At 40.8% G+C, this 21,649-nt stretch overlaps 1 protein-coding gene across 1 annotated transcript in view; it reads left to right on the top strand.

The window, feature by feature from the left end:
• The window catches only part of EIF5B (eukaryotic translation initiation factor 5B), a 66,810-nt gene that overhangs the window by 34,664 nt on the left and 10,497 nt on the right, over positions 1-21,649 (top strand). The window contains exons 11-18 of the mRNA XM_024213538.1: positions 1,209-1,316; positions 4,892-5,002; positions 10,408-10,475; positions 11,904-12,045; positions 14,069-14,200; positions 14,857-15,039; positions 15,159-15,320; positions 17,777-17,908. Of these exons, the coding sequence (XP_024069306.1) occupies positions 1,209-1,316; positions 4,892-5,002; positions 10,408-10,475; positions 11,904-12,045; positions 14,069-14,200; positions 14,857-15,039; positions 15,159-15,320; positions 17,777-17,908 (1,038 nt within the window). The remainder of the gene's footprint in view (positions 1-1,208; positions 1,317-4,891; positions 5,003-10,407; positions 10,476-11,903; positions 12,046-14,068; positions 14,201-14,856; positions 15,040-15,158; positions 15,321-17,776; positions 17,909-21,649) is intronic.

The raw sequence follows: 21,649 nt of genomic DNA, 5'->3' as shown, positions 1-21,649 counted from the left end.
TTCACCAACAGAAGTTGGTCCTGTAAAAGACATTACCTAATCCACCTTGTCTCTCTAATATCCTGAGACAGACATGACTACAACAACACTGCAAACAATATGTTTGTGCATGTGTCCATAGCTGTCTGCAGTGAACTGATTGTCAGTGCTTTACAGACTTACAAATAATTTTTATGCAAAAAGTTAAGATTTTCAACAGTACTTAATATAGTTTCTTTTTCATGAATGCATTTAGACAGACTTAGATCTATCTTGACTTAAAACCACAGTACACGGGTTGTATGAGCTAACTGCGAGGAGTATAACTTCCTTCTGTAAGGCTAAAAAGTATTCTTTTTTCAGAGGAAAGCTTCCTGGAAGGGTGGAAGTATGTGGCATCATCACGGTCCACTCCATCCTTTGTAAATGCTATTAGAATTTCAATGAAGCATTTCTATGCTATAAGTTTTTTTTCAATTACTGACATTTTGCATTGGCTCTTTTTTCTCTTCTTCAGCATACTGCACAATAGATTTAGAAACTCTAACTTTCATTAATGCATGCCTAGGAATTGGTGTCAACTGGTAAGAAGATTTTGAAATGTATGCATAGTAAAACACACTACAAGCCCTATTACTTGTCCCAAAGCACACCTTTGCTATATATCCCTAACAAATCCATACTTTAGCAGATGAAAGAAGTAAGAATAACTAGTAGGATAACTTGAAACTGATAACGTTCTCAGTTCGCAATTTAAAAAGCAACAATCTGATGAAAGCCATCTAACTGAAACAGTTTGAATCAATTTAATTAGACCTGAATTCCCAAGATGCTAACCTTTAATTCTGATCTTTAAACTGTTCCAAAAAGCTGGGCAAAAGGCCGAGCTAGCCTTATTGCAAGTCTCAGGACCTCAGATGTTCTGCTTGGAGATAAACAACCTAGAGCCCAACATGTATTGAATCCAGATGCATACCATGAAAATTGTACTTGGACTAGAAAAATTTCTGTCCACATAATCTGCATCCCTCCCCTCCCCCCTAACCCTCCCTGGAGATTGAATTGTAATGGAAGTATTGTATTTAGTAAGCCTTGAAGAGGGAGTGCAAAAACCCTGCCAGCTTTTTAAGGTGCTGCTGGAAACATTAGATAATTCTCCACTTGGTTTTTGTAATACTTTAAATATTAATCTCTAGTTTTGAACGTGTCTTATTTTATTCTCATATTAGAAACGACGTATTGAAAATAATAAAAATGTAAACACTGAAAAGCTAAGAGCACCGGTTATCTGTGTACTTGGGCACGTAGACACAGGAAAGACCAAAATTCTAGATAAGGTAAGATGCAGAGCGTGATGGATCTTCATTGTCAAGTTTCTGTAATAGTTGATTTCTCAATAGTGTAATGTAACTGCTACTGCTTGAAATAACTTGTTGTAATCCTATAATGCTTATAAATATACAGTGCAAGATAACTTTCCTAACCAAAAAAGTCCATATATCACATGCTGGGAAAGGGACCTGTATAGACAGATTACCCCAGGGGAATGGGGTTTGCTCTGGAAGGGTACCAGCAACCTCAATATAGAGCACAATAAAGGGAAAACTTATTTAAGGTAATGTTTCAGCGGTACCTTATACCAGTCAGGATGAAAAATAGAAAATGTGTGGAGATAAATGTTGGAAAAATTGTGGTGAAGAGGAGATTTTATGCCTTTATGTCCAGTCATTAAAGAGTACTGGGATGCTGCAATTCATAACCAAATATCACAAATTATTTGATATTTATTGTCAGATGATTCTTTCGGAATCTTGCCTGGGCTTCCTAGCAGGAATGGTCACACAAAACGAAATGAAGAATTAATCTGTTGTCTGCTAGTTAGCAGCTAGGCTTCTGATAGCTTTCCATTGGAAAAAGAAAAGTAGTCCAACTCAGGAGGGAGGTTAGTGGTTATGGAAAAATGAATGTACCCAGTAAAACAGACAGTAGACAAATAGATATTTGGTTACCATTTATTTAATACTCAGAATACTTTCACCTGCAAACAAATCACCACACCTGTCGATTTTTTTTTTTTTTTTTTTTTAATATTAGCATTTGATGGACATGCCTGGTTTGTTAAATGTGTAATCAGAGATTCCACTCAGTTTAATAAAATCACGAGAAATGACCTGTCATGATTATTGTAAATGTACTCATTCTATAATATGGAAACACCCTATTAAATAGGGAGCCCAGGATTATATTACTGTGTAATGTTCCTCTAAACAAAAGCTTACTGTTGTAAATTTCAGAGACTATACAATAATCGTTACACGATTAGGCTCTGACCCAAGAGGTGTATGTATCTGAACCGCTCAGTAATAGTGATCATAATGTAATTGCATTTGACATCCTTGCAGGGGGGGAAATGTCAAAGAAACCCTGCACAGTAGCATTTAACTTCAAAAAAAGGGCACTTCACAAAAACGAGGAAACTAATTAATTAAATGGAAATGAACAGTCACAAGAGTGAAATGCCTGCAAGCTGTATGGGAAACAATTTAAAAACACCATAATAAAGACTCAATCTAAATGGATACCCCCCAAATAAAATAATTAATAAAAAAGCAGTATGAGAACCCAAAAAATGCCACTATGGCTAAATAACAGGGGCAAAAAGGCATCCTTTAAAAATTTTAAGTCAAATCCTTTATTTTCTACAGTAGGAGCATAAACTTTGGCAAGACAAGTGTGAAAATATAATTGGGCAGGGCAAGAAAATTTGAAGAGCAACTAGCAAAAGTCACACAGACTAGCAGCAATTTATTAAGTACATCAGAAATAGGAACCCTGCCGAACACCAGTAGGGCCACTAGATGATCATGGTGCTAAAGGTGCATTCAGAGAAGACAAAGCCGTTGCAGAGAAGCTAAATGAATTCTTTGCATTGGTCTTCACTGCAGAGGATGTGAGGGAGATTCCCATGTGTGAGCCATTCTTTTTATGTCACAAATCTGAGGCATTGTCCCAGATTGAGATGTCAATAGAGAGGAGGTTTTGGAATAACAAATTGTTAAACAGTATTAAGTCACCAGACTCCAGATGGTATTCACCCAAAAGTTCTGAAGGATCTCACATATGAAATGGCAGAACTGTGATATGTAACCTATTGCTTTAATCAGCCTCTGTACCAGATTTCTTGGAGAGTAGCTAATGTAATGTTGGTTTTTTTTTTTTTTTTTTTTTTTTTTTAAAGGCTCGAGAGGTGATCCTGGCAATTGCAGGCCAGTAAGCCTAACTTCAGTACCAGGCAAATTGGTTGAAACTATAGTGAAGAACAGAATTATCAGACACAAAGATGAACACAATATGTTGGGGAAGAGTCAACACAGCTTTTGTAAAGGGGAATCATGCCTAACCAATCTTATTAGAAATCTGTAAGGGGGTCAACAAGCATGTGGACAAGGGTGATCCAGTGGATATAGTGTACTTGAACTTCCAGAGAGCCTTTGAAAAGGTCCCACACCAAAAGCTCTTAATCAAAGTAAGCAGTCATGGGCTAAGAGGGAAGATCCTCTCATGGATCAGTAACTTGTTAAAAGACAGGAAACAAAGAGTAGGAATAAGTGATCATTTTCACAATGGAGAGATGTAAATAGCAGGTCCTCCAAGGATCTGTACTGCTACCTGTGCTGTTCAGCGTATTTATAAATGATCTGGAAAAGGGTGTAAATAGTGAGGTGGCAAAATGTGCAGACAAGATGCAAAATTACTCAAGATAGTAAACTCCAAAGCAGACTGTGAAGAGTTACAAAGGGATCTCACAAAACTGGGTGATTGGACAACAAAATGACAAATGAAATTCAATGCTGATAAGTGCAAAGCGGTGTACATTGGAAAAAATAATCCCAACCATATATGCTAAATAACATGTTCTAAATTAGCTGTTACCGCTCAAGAAAGAGATTTTGGGGTAATCATGACTAATTGTCTGAAAACATCTGCTCAATGTGCAAAAAAAAAAAAAAAAGCAAACAATGTTAGGAACTGTTAGGAAAGGGATAGGTAATAAAACAGAATATAATCATGCCCCTATATAAATCCATGGTACCACCACTCCTTCAGTACTGTGTGCTGTTGTGGTAGCCCCATTTCAAAAAAGATATATTAGAATTGGAAAAGGTACAGAGAAGGGCAACAAAAATGATTAGGGGTATGGAACAGCTTCCATATGAGGAGAAATTAAAGACTGGGACTGTTCAGTTTAGAAAAGAGATGTCCGAGGGAAGATATGATAGTCTATAAAAACACAAATGGCGTGGAAAAAGTGAATAAGGAATTATTTGCCTCTTCACATCACATAAGAACCAGGGGTCACCCGATGAAATTAATAGGCATCAGGTTTAAGACAAACATACGGAAGTACTTCTTCACAGTCAGCACGTGTAACTTGTTTGTGAAGGCCAAAAGTATAACTGGGTTCAGAAAAGAATTAGGTCAGTTCATGGAGGACAGGTCCATCAATGGCTATTAGCCAAGATGGTCAGAGATACAACCCCATGGTATGGGTGTCCCTAAGCCTCTGATAGCCAGAAGCTGGGAGTGGATGACAGGATGGATCACTTGAGGATTTCCTATTTTGTTCATTCCCTCTGAAGCATCTGGCACTGGCCACTGTCAGAAGTCAAGATACTGGGCTAGATGGACCATTTGTCTGACTCAGTATGGCTGTTCTTATGTTCTTATATGTGTTACAACTTCCTAAATAAAAAGACTGTTTAAATATACACACACACACTCTCCAAAATAAATAGGAAATAATTAATGACACTTCCAAGATATGATTTTAAATGTCCTTCTGTAAGCAGGTTCCCATTTCTGTTGTTTTCCCTGTGCATTCAGTACTCCCTTTATTGCTTTGGTTTTATAGCTCCGTCATACTCATGTACAAGATGGTGAAGCAGGTGGTATCACTCAGCAGATTGGAGCAACTAATGTTCCCCTGGAAGCCATTAATGAACAAGCTAAGATGGTGAAAAATGTAAGTAACAGCACTTCAAAGACCTTAGATTGAGGTCCAAAAGTTCATAAAGCGATCTGCTTACTTACTAGATGTTGTGGTGGGATATTTTTCTAAGAATTTTTTCTGCTTTTGTGTATGTAAAAACCTAGTTGACATATTAGTTGTTTGGGTTGAATTTATTCTTCTCACTTTTTTTTTTTAAAGAGATACTCTAATTCAGAAATTAGAGTAACAACATTGCCATACAATTTATAATTACCATCTTTTTTTAAAAACAACAACCTCCTCCTGTCCTCTACTTCATTCTAGAAAGTGCATTTATGCATGTATATGTTGACTATATTGACAAAAATCTGACATTTGGGTAGAAATTGGGAATACTCTTGGAAGTTAAAATATACTCAGATATTTTTATTACATTTCTTCAATGAGCTTTAAAATGGTTTCTACTTAATTTCAGTGCATGCACTCACACGCTAAGTTTAACAACGGGCAACAAGCTTTACTTTTAAATCCACAATATTAGAAAACTGATGTTGCCATTGAAGGTCACTTTCCAAGGGACATTAGAGCCCCGTAAATGAAATATTGCAGTTTGATTTTTATCTAGAAAACCACTCAGCCACCTGTTTTTTAATATTAAAAAATGCACTCCTAGTACATTTTGTCCAATATGAAGAACAATCATAAGTTGCAGGAGAGCTGTTCTTGAAATCTCCAACAGCAAATTAAATCACTTTTAGAAAAGTTGTTTTATACAGAAATATTTTTGTAAGCATTTAAACAATCTACTGGAACTTTGTTTCTCTGACGTAGGATGTACAAGATGGTTGAGATGGCAAAAGCTGTCAGTTTGTTCCCTTTAGCTGGGTTTAATGCAGTAGAAATCCTAACTTCTTGTGTCTTGTCAAAGCAATATCTTGGTTTCTAAAAAGCTGGAAGATTTGCTACATCACATATAGTTTCTGAAAGTTTAGTTTTCCTTCAAGTTGTGTCCTTATGTGCCCTCCACTTCAAGATTGGCGTTTTCATCAGCAGAGTCCTTGTCTGTGCCCTAGAGATTCTCATTCTCTGATATGAGCATATGTGGGGGAAGGGTGGACCCACCACAACTTCAGTTCCTTCTCAGCCACCTGTGGCTCGAGATGGAACATCAGTGTCCCTTAGCTAGCTATGTGGTTTACCACCTCTTTTGCTTATTTTTTCTTATTATTTTAGACAGTTCTTTTATTTCTTTTTCTGTTATTTAGCACATTTTGTGCTTTTTCGGGAGTGGAGGGGGGCTTTCCCTCTTTCTTTTTTTTTTTTCTTTTTTGTTTTTGTTTTGTTTTCCCAGTCTGGGCCTTTTTAACTAAGACCTTAAACCAAAGCTTCAAGTAAGGGATTATGCCCAAAATCCTGGGCTTCCAATCCTGTCAGACCTGTCACAGGTGTTTTTCTCCAACAGTAGTGGACACTTGAGCTCCCCACCCCCATATAAAATCCACTTAAAATTTAAAAGTACATCTGAAAAACTGAGGGGACAAGGTAAAACTCCTGTTGATGGAGTGTTCCCTGAGACCTAGGGGGTCGAAGTCACCTCCCTGTAAATTGGATGTAGTTACTCAGAGAGCCCCTGCAACTGAATCACTGCTGCTGTGATAAGCAAAGACCCGAGGGACCCATAAGAAGCACCCAGACTGTTCAGAAAAAGACCCTGTTCTGAGGAATAGGATAAGAGAAGGGGAAAGTTGCCCTTTTGGTCTGGATCTTGGGAGACCCTGTGTCCTGACAAGGGTACCACTGTGGCCCCTGATTCATCATCAACTAGAAAACCATGCAATATACTGAGAAGCTGTCTATTAAATTGTAGTGGCACTGAAGTCAGCACTGCGCCCAGTGCTTCTGAAGCACAGTGACTCTAAGGTTAAGCCAAAAATTTCATCGGTACCACCTTCCCTAGCCAGCAGAGAAGAGCACACAGATTGCACTTTAGTACCAACTCCCGTATCACCTGATGTACTAATGCTTGAGGTCCTTATCTGGAGTACCCAATACTGTCTAGGCTCCTTTTCCACAAGGATCTTTGGATCCTGGAAGAACGTGAGTCACCGTTGCTTAAGAAGGGTATCAAGAGAGACCTTCTCTTGTACTGACTTGACCTACCATCTAGTATCAATGCAGTCACTGATTCCACACAAACCTATTGTGCTTACTGAGAGGCATTTCTGATTGACATATTCTCTGGTACTGTCTCACTACCAACCAGATTCAGCCTCCAGTTCCTGTGTGGTTATTAGATACCCTCTGGTCGTTCATACCCACTTGACCGCCGGTATCAGCACCACTTGCCCCTCCAATGGACGTGGTAGATGACAACTCATCTGATTGAGGTGTCTATAAAAGGCCCTTCTATTTTCCCATTTCAGCCATCCTCACTGCGGTGCAGCCTGATGAAGCTACTCCCTGCAGGACATATATCCAGCAAACCTGGCAAGAACAAGCCTGGGATCCTGTCACCTTCCATTATGTCCCTCTTCAATGGGCTTATTGGTCCCTTATAGCAACCAGCTCTACAGGGTCCCATCAAGGACACGTCAAAAGCAACAACTGCTGTCCTAGGATCCTGTTCCACAGGAGGAACTTGTAGATGAACAGGAGCCATCAGGAGAAGAAGCAGCACCACCTTCCTCCCTGCTGGACAAGACTATTATGCTTCTGTCAGATTCTGGGGTTGCCACCACCTGCTCTGTAACCGTGTGTGCCTCATAATGCTTTGCTGCTATAACTCCCAACTTGGACTCCTCATCAACAGCCAAACAGCATGCTTGGTAACAAGGTAAATGTCTGTGTTTAGCTGCCAGCAAACTCCAGTCAACACTTTGGCTTCCACCAGCCTTACTTGTCACTTGCAGGGTACCCCAACACACCCCCAGTTCCAGATTTTCCCCAAAAATGTGTGTTCTGCATTGTCCAGTACTCTACTAGACAGTTCAGGTACTAGAGGTCAAGTGCCTCTGTAAGGGGTCAGTATATACAACAATTTACTCCTTTTAATTGGCGGTACCAAACAATTCAGTTTAAACATATCAGAGCCCACAAACCACAGCAAGGGCTTGCCTCTAACTCCTGAGCCATATGGCAGTCTGTACGTTTGTGGCACTCTTAGCAGGACTACACTCCTGGTGTCTTTGAACCTGGATGAGAATGGTCTACACCATGCACACTCTGTCCAAATGGGTGTCCGTACCTCGAAGGGTCCTCGATTCTGTAAATTGGTGGAAGGATCCACAAAAGGTGTGTATGGGAGTTATGTTTTTGCATCCTCATCCCATGAGGATCACTACAGATGCCTCCCAATGATGTGCACTTTCAGAACGTCACAGCTCAGGACAAATGGACTCCTAAGGAAGTGATCCTTCATCTTATCAAGCTCAGAGTGGTTTGTTATGCTTGCCAGCACTTCCTGACCCACATCAGGGGCTGCCCCATCAGAATAAAACTGCTGCATATCACACCATAAACAGATCTCAGAGGTTTATCTACCAGGACTGCAGAACGCAGTGGCGAACTCCCTCAGCTGGCACTTCCATCTCAGTCCTGAGTGGGAGCTGAACAGCAAGATGTTCTGAAGGATGTTTTTTACCTGGGTTGATCTGGAGATGGCTGTCTCTGCGACAGCATCCAATACAAAGTGCAGATGATTCTGTTCGAGAGGAGGGCACAGCCGCAACTCAACAGGAGATGCTCTAGTCATTCCTTGGCCTCGAATGTTGCTATAGGCTTATCCCTCAAGGCCATTACTGCTCAAGGTCCTAAACCAATTGAAACAGGAGAAATTAGTAGCCATCCTCATAGCACTGCTGTGGCAGAGAGAGGTGTGGTTACCAGAGCATGTGTGCATGTCTTGACAGCTGCTTCTCCACCTTCTGGTGGCAGCAGAGCTCTTCACTGTGGAGTCAAGATCCATCACCCCCTTCAACCTCTTGGCACTTCAACTCAAGAACATCCTCCTAGATGGCGCTCTGGTATAGAACAAGACCACTCTTCAGTGATACAAACAGTACTACTTCATAGCTTAAAACCCTCAACAAGGAAAACTTACTTGCAGAAGTGGAAACATTTCCCAGCTTGGTACAGCCATTTTCTATACCTACTTTCGAGTCCTGCCTGGCATGCATTCTTGATTGCCTGTTAAATTTAAAAACCACAGGAATTGTTGCTGAGTTTAATTGAGGTTCACCAAGTTGCCATCGCTGATTTTCATTGTCCCCCATCGAGGGGTTTTCAGTCTTCACTCACCCTTCCACTTCCAGGTTTATTATAGGCCTGTTCAATCTTTTCCCTCCTGTCAAGGAGCCAGCTCCACCATGGGACCTCAACTTAGCCTCCATTTGAACATATGGGGCATTGTTCCCTCCTCCATTTGTCCCTCAAGACCTTGTTCCTTGTCTTCATCTCGGCCAGAAGGGTAGGAACCCTTGACAGAACTAAGTCCTTCATCTCTGTTGTGGAATGAATGAAAGGGCCCCCAATCTCTACCCAAAGACTGTCCAAATGGGTTTCAAGATGCATCTTAACCTGTTATGAAACCGCAAGGACTTGTCCCTCTTCTAGGTTGATTGCCCATTCCACCAGGGCTCAGACTACTGCTGTGACTCTACTGAAAATGTACCTGTCTCAGACATCTGCAGAGCAGCTACCTGGTCTTCGCTGCACAAATTTTCCCAGCACTGCGCTATTATGCTTGCTTCCAGTGCTGGTACACCTTTTGGTGGTGCTGTTTTATCGTCTGTACTGGATCTGCCTCCTCGGTACCCTCCTCTGTAATTGATGTACTGCTCGGGAATCTCCTGAAGTGGAGCATCCATAGGGACACTACTTGAAGAAGGGAAGGTTACTTACCTTGTAGAGTGACTGGAGTTCTTTGAGATGTGTGTCCCTATGGGTGCTCCACTAGCCACCCTTCTTCCCCTCTGCCATAGTCTTCTTGCTGGGCTTTTGTGGTTCAGAAGGAACTGGAGTGGCAGCGGATCTGCCCCCCTCTTCCCACCGTATACCCTTGTACCAGAGCATGAGGCTATCTAGGGCACAGGCATGGACCTGCTGACACTGCTGACAAAATCTCTGATAAGAGTGCACGGTGCACATGCATCCTGAATTAGGAACACAGAGTAGGACACATCTCAAAGACCTCTAGTTAACATACAAGGCAAGTAACCTCTCCTTATATGATGTCGTCATTTTGAGTGTCCTTTACCCAACTGGCTTTGCTTTTATCATGACACAATGGCATTCTTAAGAGCTGTTGTTAGGGTAAGGGTGTTGGCCCTTCTTAAAATACTTAGTTGGATATTTGAAATTTATGACTACTGCTAAGGCTCTAAATTAAGTTTATTTTCTTACATAATTTTCTCAAGATGGCTAATATTTGAAAATGTTAGTTTGACAGAGAGAACGTAAAAATTCCAGGGATGCTGATAATTGATACTCCAGGACATGAGTCTTTCAGGTAATTTTTTTTATTGTTATGATGTGAAGGGTCTTGTTAATAACTGATCATAAGACTTAACTGTTAATATAGGCATAGGTACTTAACTGAATTATAGAATTTAGGATGAATCTGCTACTTACTGTATATCTTTACACTTCTAAAAAAATATTTGGATCTGACAAGGGATATGCTTGATTTACATTTGCATTTTGTATCTAGCTAATCACTTGTGGATGAAACGTGTATATAATTTTCCCATCCATGGTCAAACTCTTATATTTAGAAGAGCATGTAAAGGCAATCTTAAGTTTTTATATTCACTATTCAAAGATAAATTGGGAGAAAACAGTGCTTATCTGTGAAATGTAACTTAAGTGCTTAGGGAAAAGACTTTTTCCCATCTTAGTCTCTAGATAAGTAGTCAGTGACCTAATTTTTGGCTTGTTATAGAGCCTAAATGAATCTGGATGTTGGAAATTATGAAAGCTAACTTTCTTAAAAGGTCTCCTATACATTTTACTTATTAATTCTGGATCCTAATGAATCCCTAATGAAAACTTAACATAAAAGGAATTATGGTTGATTAAATGTGACATCCTCCAACAACACCCTTACAAGCAATGAAATGCCAGGTTTTAGCTGTACTCCAATACCTACGCAGCCCATTTCCGTAGATGATCACAAACTCGGCATCTTCATAACAAACTTCCTTCTGCTCCAACAGATAAAGAACATACTACACTTAACACAGTGTACATAACCTCAGTTATAAGCTCAGCAACATGAGTAAACAGTCAGCATCGACATGTGAATAAGTTAATTGTGCAGTGTGTTAACTTTCTGAGGGAAGTAGGAGGAGTTTATCTCTTGGTTAACATGGTTAGAGACTGAAGATAAAATAAATCTGCATGGGTTACCTGAACTTTGTTTATTGCTAGGGTATTAAAGAATACGATCAGTGCAGTCTCTGCCCATACTTAAATTCAAAACTGAATTACAGTGATCTGATTTAGGACCTTTAGAGCAATTTTCAATCACCTTCTTAATAATCTTGCTCAAAAAGGACAAGTTAGAAACAGTGTGATCGCTAATATTGTTTGCTGATTGAGTATTGCACCTCCCAATAGGTTTGCCTACAAATTCTTCCACAAATGTGTTCTTTTGTTATTGGACTTGGACTTATAGAAACACTCTATAATACGTTTTGGAAGTGATCCTCTATTAATAGTATATAGCTGGTATGTCATTTAATCAGTCTTACTCTTCCCAAGAACTAGGAATGTGGCAGTGTCTTAATGAAAATCACAAGATTTTCACTTTTTGTTGGGTAAACATCAGTTGATCCTGATGTAAAAAAAAAAAATCATTTCTAATAAAAAAAAAAAAAAAAGTATGGACTATTCTGATTACTGTATGAATGACATTCTTTCTTTCCCAATGCCACAGCAACCTAAGAAATCGAGGAAGCTCACTTTGTGATATTGCTATTCTAGTAGTTGATATCATGCATGGTTTGGAGCCCCAGACAATTGAATCTATAAACCTGCTGAAATCCAAGAAATGTCCCTTTATCGTAGCACTCAACAAGGTAAGATGGCCTTTCAAAGATTTATTTAGAAAATTCAGTATCAAATACATACTGTGCTATTTTGTCAATTGAATTGTGTTTATGAACAGTACCATCAACCCATTGTAAGAGCTGAAGCTGTGGTTCTTAGTTGTCTCTGTCGACTTGCATCTTTTTCTGTAAATGAAACTGAGAATAATTATAAGATTTTCATAGACTTTGCAGAGCAGTTTAAGGAGTCTCCTCAAAGAAATGTTTATTATTCAGTTCATCTCATAGCTCTTCTGTGTGGTTCACATTACTGGAAGTTGTTCTTCAATCAGTCTGTAATATACTTAGATGAATTGGTTGGGTGATATCTTGTCTTCTCTTTTTTACCTTGTAAAATCGAAAGGTGGAGTACGATTCTGCTCCCCTTTAAACTATTTATTTAGCGTGTGCATAGTCGTCTAGCCAAGCAATGGCATCTTCTGAGGTGGGTCTTCTAAACTAACAACAGAAGTTAGTTGTTTGAGACCGGTTTCAGTGTCCTAGCAGAGCACTGAGCAAATTTAAATACATTATAAGGACTGGTTTCAAGTACTACAGCATTAGGTGACACAGAGTAGAGGAAAAATATGTTAATGTAATTAGTTTGTCTTTAAAATTGAATAGTTGGCCAGCATTTTCAGGTATGCTGATAGGCATTTTGATTTCTTACAAAATAAAGATAAAAACCACTTTACTGTATGTTTCAATTAAATATTTGTTTAGAAAAGAAAAACTAAGACACTACAGAAACCCTGATGTTATAGCTCTCATGTACATATTAAAGTCGGTTATATAGATGATGCTAAGAAAACTAAGTTGTGTTCAGATCGCTTTGCCATATATTATGCGACACACCGGCAGTTTTATTTTTTTTAATAGGTGTTAATGCATATTGCAAAAGAACTGCATTACGATTTCAAAGTATTAAGTAAATATTAAGAATTAAGGGTGGTAGGGAGTTGAGAAATCTTTGTGCAATTACTGAAAGGACTCTTGTCTACTGGTTGGGGTGGGGGGGCGGTTTGACCTTGAAAGTGTCTTAAACCTTAATTATGGAGGCCCTCAAATCTTATTTTTGTTTGTTTTTTAAACACTTCCATGTTGTGTTAGTCACAGCAATAGAATCATGTTACTCGGTGTAGGTATGTGTACTACTTCATGGCCCAGTTAAAAAGGTCTTAATTTACATACCTTTTATGAGCATTGTGGAAGAGGCAAATCAAAAGTAGGGATTTGAATGAAATGACCATAATGCCTTGCACTAAACATGACCTACTTTAAAACTTACTTTGGGAGTTACCCTAAATTCTGTAATGTCGTCTTCTTATTGTTTTTGACGCTTGTTCTGAACACATCTTCTTTAAGAAACAAATTGCTGTTGATATTGACTTAATTTCTGTTGTGCTGTTGCAGGAAAGGAGTTCCAACTTCAACAAAAAGCTTTAAAATACGTTTTTAGAAACTGTTAAATATCCTTTAGGCCAGGGCTTTGTGTATCCTTTCTTCACTGTATATAAACACCAAGAACATTATTTCATTTAAAAAAAAAAGTCATGACTTAAGAGAGTCATGTTCTCGGGAAGCTGGAAGACTAAAATCTTTTCCCACTTGTTTTGTCTTAAACTTGATGGAATACATGTAATTAAACGACCTTTTCAGTATAAAAACACTTTGCACATGTATCAAAAGACTCAGTTTAACAGTCTGAAGTTTAAAAAAAACTTAATTATTGCTCTCGGAAATATTCTCCAGTACTGTTTGTTTTTCCATTACAATACTGGATACGTGTATGTTGGAAATCTTTTATATTTGAAACATACACATGGTTACTAGGATAAATTGGCATCTAGATACTATGGTGATTAATACTTATGAACAACTTAAATATTTCTTATAAGTTATTCATATGTAAGGCAGGTCATAAATGACAGTTGACTTCTGTAGGCATAACCCAGGAATGCACTTCTGAACATTGCAAGGCATGACATAACTGTATTAAAATTGTATTTTCAAGATTGATAGGTTATATGACTGGAAGAAAAGCCCTGATACAGATGTAGCTACCACGTTAAAGAAACAGAAGAAAAACACAAAAGATGAATTTGAGGAACGTGCAAAAGCTATCATAGTGGAATTTGCACAACAGGTAGGTTGGATTATTAAACTTTTTTTCTGTTAACAGAAGTGAAAATAGGTGGACAACTTTTGAAAGCCTGACTCACAAAGCAAGCCAAAGAAAGAGATTTCTTATGGTATGAATATCACACTGTGTATTTTCTGACCCTTTATCAGTGTGTTAATCATTTATATAAATTGAAACTGAAGTAGAAAACCTGTGCTTTATTTTGATTAGCAACAGCTTTCTCTACCCCCATTCCAGTCCTGGGGCACTTTGTTGAGAATGCAGGGCCAGCAAGAACAGAGTGGATTTTCTACACACTCTCCCCTCATTTGAATCACCTGAGAGAAACTGTCTCCTCCCTGTTTTCTTCAGACTAGTGTGATTGTGTTCCAGCAATACTTAGTTTTCACAGCTTCTGACTGGTCCCATAGAAACTGCCTATAAGCTAAAATACAGTAACTAGCTTTATAGGATTTACTCATATTTTGAGTGTTGTCTGTTGCCGCCTTTTGTGCTTTAAAGTGTGAAATTTGAGATTGCATTATTAAGGTGTTACTGAAATGGAGCTATGACTTGAATTCAGGATTTGAAAAATGTGATAGAATCATTTAGTCTCTTGTTACATGCTGTTACTGTTCATGTGGTAATTTCCCATGCATCTGTACTGTTCCTGGTTCTAGGGCTTGAATGCTGCTTTGTTCTATGAGAATAAGGATCCCCGCACTTTTGTTTCTCTGGTACCTACCTCTGCTCACACTGGGGATGGCATGGGGAGTCTGATAGCCCTTCTTGTTGATTTGACGCAAACCATGCTGAACAAGAGACTGGCCCAATGTGAGGAACTGAGAGCTCAGGTTATGGAGGTAAGTCAGTATCTGTGCTTTAGAATATTTGTCTAGCAAACTTTTTTCCTTTTTGTGGCTGATAACCTGAGTTGAAATGCAAGTGTTTAACTTTTTTTTCTCTCTCTCTCATCTCTTAGGTCAAAGCACTTCCAGGCATGGGAACTACCATAGATGTAATTTTGATTAATGGACGTCTGAAGGAGGGTGATACCATTATTGTCCCTGGAGTAGAAGGTCCTATAGTAACTCAGATTCGAGGTCTTCTGCTACCTCCTCCTATGAAGGAACTACGAGTTAAGGTAGGGGAACAGCATGTGCATGTGGCACTTTAGGGAAGTCTTAAGAATTAGAACAAAAGATTAGAATAAGGGGGAAACCCAGAGAAGTATTCAGTACACGTTACATCATAGTAAAAAGTGTCCAAAGATGATCAAATTAAAGTGAGGAGGGGGAATAAATGGAAGAAGTTGCAGGTTACAATGCATCCATACTCCCATAGATGTGTCTAATTGTGGAAGTGTTTCAGGACAAGGATCAAAGAATAACCACACAAATGTATATTAACAAGCATCAAGGTTCATGCATAATGCATAGACGTGGAAGGGAGAGATCTTGTAAAATGCATACAAAACCCGTAGAAAGACTTCTTAAAAAAACAACAACATTCAAATATAGAGTGAAATTACTGAACCAATGAATCAGTAATTTATGGTGTTTGGTGCCAGGTGTCCTGAGACGAGATGAATGAAACCCTTGCATAGTGCTGCAGCAGGCTTCAGGAGAGATAGGAGACTGGGCCAGCCTGATCTCACTAGGGTTGTGTAGCTAGGGAGTAGACAGGGAGGTTAGAATCTTGACTTCTGGATCATTCTGAAAGGAAGAGAAGAGCCACAGAAGTGAAAAGTCGATTTATGAGAGGAGGAAGAGGAGAAGCTAGAACCTGATGAGGAGCAGAAGAGCTTTTCTCTGTTACTCTACTTGAAATGAAGGCAGTAAGGGTCTGGAGCATTTCATAGACCTAAGGCCAGAGTAACCGTTATGACTCACTAGTCTTCCCCTTTGCATAACACAAATCATAAACATTTCTCAGATTAAAATCCAGATCTTGAGTTCTAGTCCAGAAGCTTAACAATAAAACCATCTTTTCTATTGTTGGGGAAGTATGTCCTTGCAGGGCTGTGTAATCCTGGGGGCTTCACAGAGTTGGACACTATAATAGGGCAAACTGGTAAATCTGGATTTTAGCACCCACCTTGGCATTCCATTTTCTGTCTTGCATGATGATGCCCCACTGTGGTGACCACACAATCCTGGCTGCATTGAAAATGGTGTTGCAGAGGAAGGAAGAAGGCTGAGTGGAATCTGACAACACTAATGGGTCCTTTGGGTCTAGTTGTAGTAGGGAGATCAGGCACCTTGTCCAGGTTCACCTGGACACCCACACAGATTGAGTAGCAATATAGATGGCTACAACAATTTTCTTGAGGGCCCTATGAAGTGCTAGGTCAGCTTTCCTGTCCTTGGTGTCCAGTGGTACTGCTGTTGGCCTGTAATGGATAGACTGGATACTAAGGCTCCTCTTTGTCATTCTCAGGGCAAGGTCCTGTTTGATTCATCTGCAGTTGCTGGGTATCTGCTTACTGAGGGTGGGGGCGTGAACTGAAGGCACATTTGGGCACATGCTCCCTTGTGTTTAAAATCAAGGGTAAAATTTTGCCTCTGTCCCATTTTCAGAGTGCACTTAAGAGCTTGAATCTTACTGAGAGTCTGGGCTCCTTAGCTCTTGTCACTTCCTGAGGAGTCCAATGGGAAATGGGGTCTCTAGCAAGTTAGGGTCACCTAGAGAAACTTCATCAGCCTTGAGACAGGAGATGAATTTGGGTGCCTCCAGAGAGCATGAAAGGGTGGGGTGTTTGTGGGGTTAGGGAGCTGTACTGGAATCTCCAGGGGAGGTGGAGACCTTACAGAGGTAATGGATCCCGACACTGACTTGATGGTCTCTTCAAGCTGAGACTGTGAAATGCCTTGCTGTAGGGAGGGTCTGGGTAGGAGAGGGTTCCCCTAGGCTGTGGAGGAACAGTGCTGGAGCTTCAGGGAGATGAGAGAGCGGCGATGCCAGTGTATTGCTATCAGGAAAGAGGCTGTTAGGAAGGGCTGCCTACTTTCCTCATCGAAGACCACCTACTCTCCAGTCATGCTGAGTATGTGGGGGTGGGGGGCAGAGCCCTTGTAGACTCTTTGTAGAGTGCTGTCTGGTGTGCCTCCCTCCTCTCCCCCCACCAAAAAACAAAACAAAACTAAATGTATGCCAGAAGCAGGGGACTTGCTGATAGACTCTCTCTCTGCTGCTCTATTTTCTGTCTGTTCTTTTCTGGGATTCCTTTTCCTTCTCTCTTGGGCCTTTTCTTTAGTTCTGGGCTTAAAAGAGAGGTAAGAGGAAGAATTAAGGAGAGAGCAGCTGGGCATGCAGACTGAAGCACACGCTCCCTACTTCAGGGAATTGGAGGCAAAGAAAATCTGGAAGGAGTGGGATCAGGCCTGAGCCACCTTTGTGCTACAGGGCTTGATTGTCAGAGTCTGCCTCCTTGTTTGCTTGTGCAGCCATAAAATTAGGCATCTTTTGACTGTCTTTGTTGGTAGCATGGGAAAAGAGGGACATATGACCAGATGATATGCTGAGTAGCTAACCCCCTGCTGTGTGCTGCTAAAGAACATCCATGTGAACTCGTAAATTAATTTTTTTTTCTTTCTTCAGAATCAGTATGAAAAACACAAAGAAGTTATTGCAGCCCAGGGTGTAAAGATTCTTGGGAAAGACTTGGAGAAAACATTGGCTGGTTTGCCCCTGCTTGTGGCTCATAAAGAGGATGAGATCCCAGTTCTTAAGGTGAGGCATTGCTGAACATATACAATTCCAGTAGGATCTAGAATGGAATGCCAAGTAACCTGAAATCCACTGAATGATTAAAAGTAACAGAATGAAAATCTTTTTAACAGGAATTTTTAATCTGTTAAAAGGTTGAAACTTCAGCATGTAGGAAACGTAGCCATTTTAGTTGGATCTAAAACAATTTCGTAATGTATGATAGCTTTGTGTTAACACTATAACCTGTAACTCTAGCACAGTGGAATTTGTTAGTGTTTCCATGACACATTTATTACCAGGTAGAAAATTAGCTTACTGGAGTCTGTGATTCTGAGATTAAGTTATTAAAAACCAAACTATCCAGTTTGTAAGTATAATTATTGTTTTGGGACCTGTAGTAATCTGGATCTATTTTATTAAAATTAGTGATTACCCAAAATATAAATTTGTTCTTTAAATTAGTGAGATCAGAATACTTGAATTTACAGAACTGGCTTTAGCATATGTTAGGAAGTACTACACAAGAGAAACTTAGTGAGGACTTTTCCTATGCATGTTTAATTGTTTCGTGTCCTTGTGCTAATATAGCTGTACTACAGTTCTGGATGAGCTGCTTTTAGTTGTCTGGATCAAAAATTCACTTTTCAAAAACTTCATCCCATCAAATGGTATAAATGGACTGCCTCAGTGATTTAATCATACAGCTTCCAGAACTGTCCACTTAATGTTAGTTTAAAAACAAATGTTAAATTCATATTCCAAAAAGTCATAAAATTCTGACTGGCACGTGTGTGTGTATATAGAAAATCTTCCATACAGTGACCATCTGAGCACTTACCAAAATTAAGGGGACAGAAAGATTTGTGTCTGTCAAGGAACTGGACTGCATGTTTAATATTGCGGGAAGCCTGGGCAGGAGTGGGTATTTTGCTCTGAATTTAATGAGGTCTTTATGCTGGTGTTTTCTAGTCTGTTTTCTGTAATATGTAATTTGTTTGCTCAGTACATTGTACCACAAAGGGCATTTAAAAATATCTGCTGACCAAGATTTTAGGGTCTCTGCTTTCGTGGCTGATCAGAAAGGTGTAGCTTTGTTTTCTTACACTAGTGAAGACGCTATAGGTAGCTGACAGTCACATTCTGCCTAGATTGCCTGATCATCAATCTCAACAGTATTAGGAAGGAGAGAGCAGTGGACTGAAGAAAAGAGTTACTTGCCTGTATCGTAACTGTTGTTCTTCGAGTTATGAGGCAGACATGTATTCCACTCGGGTGCACGGGCGCAGTGCACAAAAACTGGACAATTTTGCCTAGCAGTACCTGTATGGGCAGTGCTCGCTCTCCTCCCTCTCATGGCTATATAAAGGCACCACCCCAACTCCTCTCAGTTACTTTGCACCAAAATCCCCAGCTGGAGACTCCAATGCAGAGGGGTGGAGCATGGGTCGTGGAATACATGTCTGCACCCACATCTCGAAGAGCAGACATTACAATACAGATAAGTAACTGTCTCTTCTTCTTTGAATGGTTGCAAGCATGTATTCCACTCAGGTGATTCACAAGCAGTTCCAGCAGGAGATGGGCTTGGAGTCTATTTAAACAGTGCAGAAGTGCATTCCCAAAATTTGCATCAGATCTCGATGCCATGGTGATAACAGCATGTCTAGCAAAAGTGTGCACAGAAGACCACATCGTAGCCCTGCAGGTATCTCCTACTGAGACATTGCTAAGAAATGCAGCCCTGTCACCTGACCTCTTGTTGAATGAGCCTGCAATGACTGTGGAGGCATCATCTGAGCCTCTTCATCAGCTGTGGTAATGCAGTTATTCACTTGGAACAGTCCAAAGGGGAGAGCCAGGCCCTGGTAGTGATGGCCGGTGACAAGGAATCTGAGGAACTTCCTGTGGCCTGGGAAGATTGTCATTTGAAAATAAGTGTCCTGAAGATAGAGAGCATGAGAGCACTGAGAAGCGGGGTGAGGTGTGAGAAGCTTTTAGGGGAGGGAAAAATGTGTTTGAGAACAGCTGCCCTAGAGTACACAGTATTTGTACCTGCTGTAACAGCAGTGTCTTGTGAGAGGGGTCCCTGGAGGATGGGGTAGAGGGATGGGATGGGAGGGGAGAATGGCTAGCAACTGAATGGCATAACCCAGTTCCACAGTGCTTAGAACTCATCTGTCCATAATTGTCATCTCCCAAGCACTGTAGAAGTGAGACAGCCTGTCCCCAAATATTTGGGGCATAGGTATGACATTGAGAACTGAGGTGCTGCTCTCAAAACAGTGGTCAAACAGACTGTCTGGCTGAAGAAGGCCATTTGACTAAATGTAGACCAAAAAGGTTTCCTCCTCAGTGACTTATGCCCCTTTTAGGGGAAATCTTGCTTCCTTACAGGGTAGGAAGGCTGATGGAAATACTGCTCAGAATGATATTGCTGTTGGTTCCCAAAATGCCTTCTGTGTGGCTGGGTATAAATTCCCAACGAGCATAGGGTTCCCAAGAGTCTTTGAAAGAATGTAATGTCTCATCCGTTTTCTCCGAGGCAAATGGCAAGTCCACTATATGCTTTGCTGGATCTTAGGCGCTATGCCAGAGTTTTGTAACCATGAGATTCTTCTCATAGTTACAGCCAAGGCCATGAGCCTGGATGAATCATCTGATGTATCCAGGACTGATTGTAAAGATGTTTTGGCCACTAAATGACCTTCCATAAGAAAGGCCTTGAACTTCTCCCTGGAGGATTCTGGTAACATGTCTACAAATCTGGACATGGTGTCCCAGTTCATAAAATCATATTTTGATAAGTCTGTTGGTTTGCAGTGTGCATCTGCAAGGAGGAAGTCAAATAGCTTTCTCCCCATCAAATCTAGCCTTTTGAACTCTTGAGACATAGATGTATTTCTTCACTGTCTCACTCATTTGCTGCTGTCACAACCAGGGAATTGGGAGCTGGATGGGTGAAATAGGATTTGAAGTCCTGCACTGGGACATAGTATCTCTTATCAGTGCACTTTGCTGTGGGCATTAACAAAGCTAGGGTATTCTGTAAGATTTAGCAGGCTCTAATGTTGCTTTGTTTATTGGGAGGGCAACTCTCCCAGAAGCCAGTGGCTGGAGGATATCCACCAACGTATGGGTATTTTCCTGCACAAACTTGACCTGAATACCTCAGACCGATGCCATGCACCTGATCAGATCCTGATGTCATCTGCAGTCCTCTGGTACTGGAGACAAGGACTAAGGTACCACTTCGTCATCAGTGCTGAAGAGGACGAGGTAGCTGGGGCCAATGGAATGACATCCGACTGTCCCAAAGGTTCAGGATGTCCTCATGCAGAGGGACTGCAGGATAGGTGGTTCCAGTGGGGAGCCTACTGGAGGTACCGGTGTTGTCATTCTAGAGCAGGGGTGGTCAAACTACAGGCCGCATCCGGCCTGTCAGACATTTTAATCTGGCCCTTGAGCTCCCGCTGGGGAGCGCGGTCTGGGGCTTGCCCCTCTCTGGCGCTCCAGCCAGGGAGCGGGGTCAGGGGTTTGACCTGCTGCGCGTGTGCCGTGGCTCCACATGGTTTCCAGAAGCAGCGGCATGTCCCCTCTCTGTCTCCTATGCGTAGGGGCAGTCAGAGGGTTCCACATGCTGCCACTGCCCCAAGTGCCACCCATTGGCCGGGAACCGCAGCCAATGGGAGGTGCAGGGGCGGTGCCTGGGGACAGGAGGAGCTGGTAGGGGGACATGCCGCTGCTTCCGGAAGCTGTGGGGGT

The sequence above is a fragment of the Terrapene carolina genome, unplaced genomic scaffold (genome assembly GCF_002925995.2).
Source record: "Terrapene carolina triunguis isolate 2854851 unplaced genomic scaffold, T_m_triunguis-2.0 Scaffold21, whole genome shotgun sequence".
NCBI classification, from domain to species: domain Eukaryota; kingdom Metazoa; phylum Chordata; order Testudines; family Emydidae; genus Terrapene; species Terrapene triunguis.
The sequence above is the reverse complement of the archived record's forward strand: the minus strand, read 5'-3'. Positions and strand labels throughout refer to the sequence as shown.